This window comes from Epinephelus moara, chromosome 7 (genome assembly GCF_006386435.1).
Source record: "Epinephelus moara isolate mb chromosome 7, YSFRI_EMoa_1.0, whole genome shotgun sequence".
Classification (NCBI taxonomy): Eukaryota; Metazoa; Chordata; class Actinopteri; order Perciformes; family Serranidae; genus Epinephelus; species Epinephelus moara.
In genome coordinates, this window is record NC_065512.1 from 2,324,231 (window position 1) to 2,328,869 (window position 4,639).

At 43.5% G+C, this 4,639-nt stretch overlaps 1 protein-coding gene across 1 annotated transcript in view; it reads right to left on the reverse strand.

Moving 5' to 3' along the window:
• LOC126393333 (diacylglycerol kinase beta) overlaps window positions 1-4,639 on the reverse strand; it is a 145,103-nt gene that overhangs the window by 121,646 nt on the left and 18,818 nt on the right. The window contains exon 3 of the mRNA XM_050049440.1: window positions 1,293-1,443. Within this exon, the coding sequence (XP_049905397.1) occupies window positions 1,293-1,443 (151 nt within the window). The remainder of the gene's footprint in view (window positions 1-1,292; window positions 1,444-4,639) is intronic.

The window sequence follows — 4,639 nt, forward strand, 5'->3', positions numbered from 1 at the left end:
TAGTGGACTAACTTTGCACTTGAAGGTTGCCCGTTGACTTACGTTTTAACAGGTCTGACGCTACTATGCACCCCGGCTGTATCTAGGCTAACGGCTAACATGCTAACTATTATTTTTATGTCACTAGTCACTTGAAACAAATTTAGGACGATAGGAGACAGGTTGAAATAAACCGAAATTTCCCTTTAACAAAATACACATGAGGTTGGGTTTAGGAAAACAGAACAGGGTTTGTCTTTATAATCTTATGGGAAGCAAACACCGGCCTCCTGAGTAAAGGTCGGTGGTTGTTGGACCCACCCACAGCCCCCTCTTGCCTGCCCTACTTGGACTTCCGCAGCGTTAACTTTCGTTGTTGTCTCACTGTGTTTCAACCCTGATGCCACCAGGCACCATTTAACAATAACTGCGACAGGCTGCATATCATGCAGATGTGAAAGGACGGGTTTTTTTAATCAGTGTCTGACACTAGAAGTCACTGACCAAGCGCTGGTATTCAATGACTTGGGAGTGAAACTGGGTTGTCCCACCAGCACCTGTCGGTGAAGTGTAGCAAAATAAACCTATAGACTTGGGCTACATGCTTAACTGGTCATAATATTCTCAGCGGTTACAAGATTAACAGTAAAATGTGATGGTTTTTTATTTTGTTATAACCTGGCTATTTTTCAAGTCATCTGAGACAGAATGCCTAAAAGTCTGTACACAATTTGGGAGCAACATGACAGTTGCCGAGGACAAAACTCATCCTGTAGAGCCTACGTCCTATTTTGTATCTAACTGTTCTCCAACTGTCTCCAAACCAAAACAGCAAATGTTGAGTATGACGAAACGTTCTCTACTGCCAACTGAAAGGAGGCAAAACATTTCTGATGTTTCTATTTCTAAGTTACATATCATAGGTAGGGTGAGAATTCTGCGTTAACAGCACTCCTAATGTTGAAACCCATTTTTTTATTACACTTAAAAGGAGTAGAGTTCACAGAACGAACGTGTCGCTGGTGAATCTGCTACATTTGAATCCATACCATAATAATCTTGATTGGCTTAATTGCAAATCAAAGATCCTCAACGACGCCAAGTAAATGTAGTCCTTAATACTCTGGATTAAATATGAGGCCAACAGAAGGACATTCTGTCAATTATATTAAATGAAGATTATGGAAAAAGCATAGATTGACCCCTGTTAAAAACCTCCCATCCAACAATACTGAAAGCCATGGGTTATATCTCTGTGAATGATGTGATCAGTGCTGTTGAAAGATGCAGTAATACAAGCACAAGCAACCTACCCAGTAAGCTTGTTCCTGCCCGAGACTGGTCGGGAGAGCAGCCTCCTGTTTTGCTCTTGAAGGAGGTGAAGAGGTGCTGACACAGCTCCTCTGGGATGTCATTCTCCAGGTAAGTGGTCATGAAGAGCTGGAAGCCCTCATAATCAATGGGCTGCACAGGGAGGGAAAGAGCAAACGGGTTAACAACATTACTGAGGCACACATGTGAGTGAGGTTTACACCAACCACCGATGGACACGGATTTTATTACAACAAGAAAGCAGAGAGATGTGATGGACTTTTAGATGTAGGCCCTGAAATGAAGGTCTGCAGCGTTGGTTTGGGGTGAAATGTCAGCAGTTTCTGAAGCTGAATGACAATATGGTTTGAAACAATTAAAGAGAAAACATTTAAAATAGATTTTACAGCAACATTTTAAAGGTCAGACCGGTCAGCTGACCACAGAGTATCTCTTTAAAGAGACAGTTCACGCCAAAATTAAAAACACATAGTTTTCCTCTTCTCTGTAGAGCTGTTTATCAGTGTAGATAGTTCTGGTGTGAGCTGCAGAGTGTTGGAGATATGGGCCGTAGAGATGTCTGACTTCTCTCCAGTATAACAGAACTAGATGACACTCAGCTTGTGGAGCTCAAAACTCAACATCAGTGTCTCTGTACAGAAATCATGACCTGGTTACTCAAGATAATCCACAGACCTTGTTGCTGCAGTTTCACACACAAACTATTTTCTTTCTACCAAACTACACCCACCAACCGAATCACCAGAGAAAACTGATCTGAGTTCAGACTGTTGACTTACAGCACAGCTACACTCACAGATAACTGAGCCTCCTACCTGCCTGTCAAACACCATCAACCCACAAACCTTCTCCAGTCCGGACTGAGTGGAGTCCTGCGGGGTGAAGCTGTGAAGTCTGCGAGCGGAGCTAGCTGCTAACAGCCACCGCTGCAACTAACAAACTCCACAAATCCATTCAGCAGCTCCACCATCCACAGTCAGACACACACAGCTGATTATTTACTGCTGAGTTGCAGCTCACAACTCGCACCAACCCAAACATCCTGGTGCAGACTATTTACTGGAGTTTACCAGCCTGTCGCACATGCTGCATTTGAAGATAATTACAAGCATGGCCAGTCCACCAGGACCATTATCGGCTCGTCTCGTCAACAAAAATTAAACATACATTTTTATTATCAAGATCTATTTTTAGCTCGTCATCGTCTTGTTTTCATCACAGAAAAAGGTTGTTGATGAAATATTTTCGTGACTTTTCCTCAACGAAATCAACACTCGTAGACTGGTAGCTGGAGAGGTCCCAGTTTTCCTCCCCTAAGCAAGGCACCGAACCCCCAACTGCACGGGGCGCCTGACCAAGGCAGCCCTCTCGCTCTGACACCTCTCCATTTAATGCATATCTTCATCTCCTTCTTCCTTCTGCGTGATGATTCAGTTGGCGGGTGTATTTCGGAAAAAGGAAAATAGTTCCTGCATGAAACTGCTCACAACAAAGTCTGTGGATTATCTTGAGTAACTGAGTCATGTGTCATCTAGATCCATTGTATATTGAGAGAGAGCAGATATCTCTACGGCCCATATCTCCAACACTTGCACCAAAAGCATCTAGATTCATAAATAGCTCCACAGGTGAGAGGAAAGCTACGTATTTTTGATTTTTAGGTGAACCATCTCGTGACAGTTAGCAGAGGCAGACTGGAGGATGCTGGAAGCTGCATCCAAATAAAACCTCCAGAGGCCTGATGGTTCAAAGAAAATGTAAAGAAAGCAACACAGACAGCACAACATGTCACGTCAACGTTCCTGAGCTCCTTCCATTTACCTCCTGCAAACCCCCCCCCCCCTCACACTGCCATGTGGTGAGTGCATAGTAGCACTCAACTCAACGACCCTGTGAATTCTGGCCTTTTCCCCTCTGGCAGGGCGACAGACCATCTGTGGCGGATAAGGCGGGGTTATGTTATGTTGGTGGACAGAATGTGCATGCAGTCTGCTGACACAGACACCACACAGCATGCAGAGCCCACGGGCTGAGGCTTACTTGGTTGAGAACGTCTTGCTTCTGTTTAACGGTTGGGACAATGAAGAGGAGAGGGAGGAGGAAGGAGTGAAGGAAGAGTGGGTAAAAGAAGAGAAGGTGTTAGCTGCTTTGTGTCAGTGGTGGTGGTTCGGTTGCAGAGCAGACTGACTGCTCCTCACGTCTGCAGGAACCGTTATGTTCTCACTGAGCTGCTCACTCAGTCGCAGCCTGTAAAGCCTGAAGCTATCATGCTGCACAATTCAGCCCTTCACAGATCTTCAAGGCGATCTTGACCACATGCTCCTTCAAATCCAAATTAAATGGGATGAATCGAATATGCACAAGCGTGATTCAGCAGAACTTTTGATCAGGATTTTCCCGCTTCGTCCCTTTTTCATCAAACACACATGAAACTAACAGCAATAATGATGGTTAGATTCCATTTCGCTGAAACAGATCCAGGTCCTGGTATCGCGTGTGCTGACTCACTGGAATCATGGCGCACTGACACACCCAAAGTAAACAGGGCCATTGTTAAAGCTCAATAGCAGCACGTCGGACAGAACGATCTGAATCAGCGAGCAGTCTGTTGCACTTTTGCTAAACAATAAAAAAGTGATGTGAACGTTGCCTGGTGCTCGCCAACCATGCACACGCAGAGAGGCAGATTAGAAGTATTGTTTTATTGTTTCCGTTCACATTATTAAAATGAGCGTAGACACCAAAACACAACATGCATCAAAAACTGGTTAGCCAAAATTTGTACTGTTTAAATGGTTAAAAAAAAATATAATATCATTAAACTGAATTTTATTCTGCCAAATTCCCATGATCTGTCACACCAGCACTCTTATAACATCTCTCATGCCAGGCTGGTTAACACAGCAATTACATTAGGGTCGCAACGATTATTTTTATTATCAAAAACAGTGCCCATCAAAATTCCAAAACCCCCAGATACTGTGTTCACAATGCTTTACTTAAATGATACTCGCAGTTTTCTCAAAGATGCCTTATAATTTTAATATATTTTAAATTTATATGTATGGATAGAAAATTCAGTTATATTACAAAATAATATCTCTCAAAGACAGAAATTCAGATAGGCCCCAATAGGCGACACATACACACACTAGAGTGTGGCGTTCCGAGCCCGACGGTACCCGACGGGTCGGGCCGGGTTTGGTCAAAAATGTAGCTATAAATTGTATTCGGGCTCGGGTCGGATTCGGTCAGCTTTCAGTGAAAATGTAGTGTAAAAATAAATAAAATCCTATTGTCTGTCCTGTTTGTTGCTTGGGCACTGTTA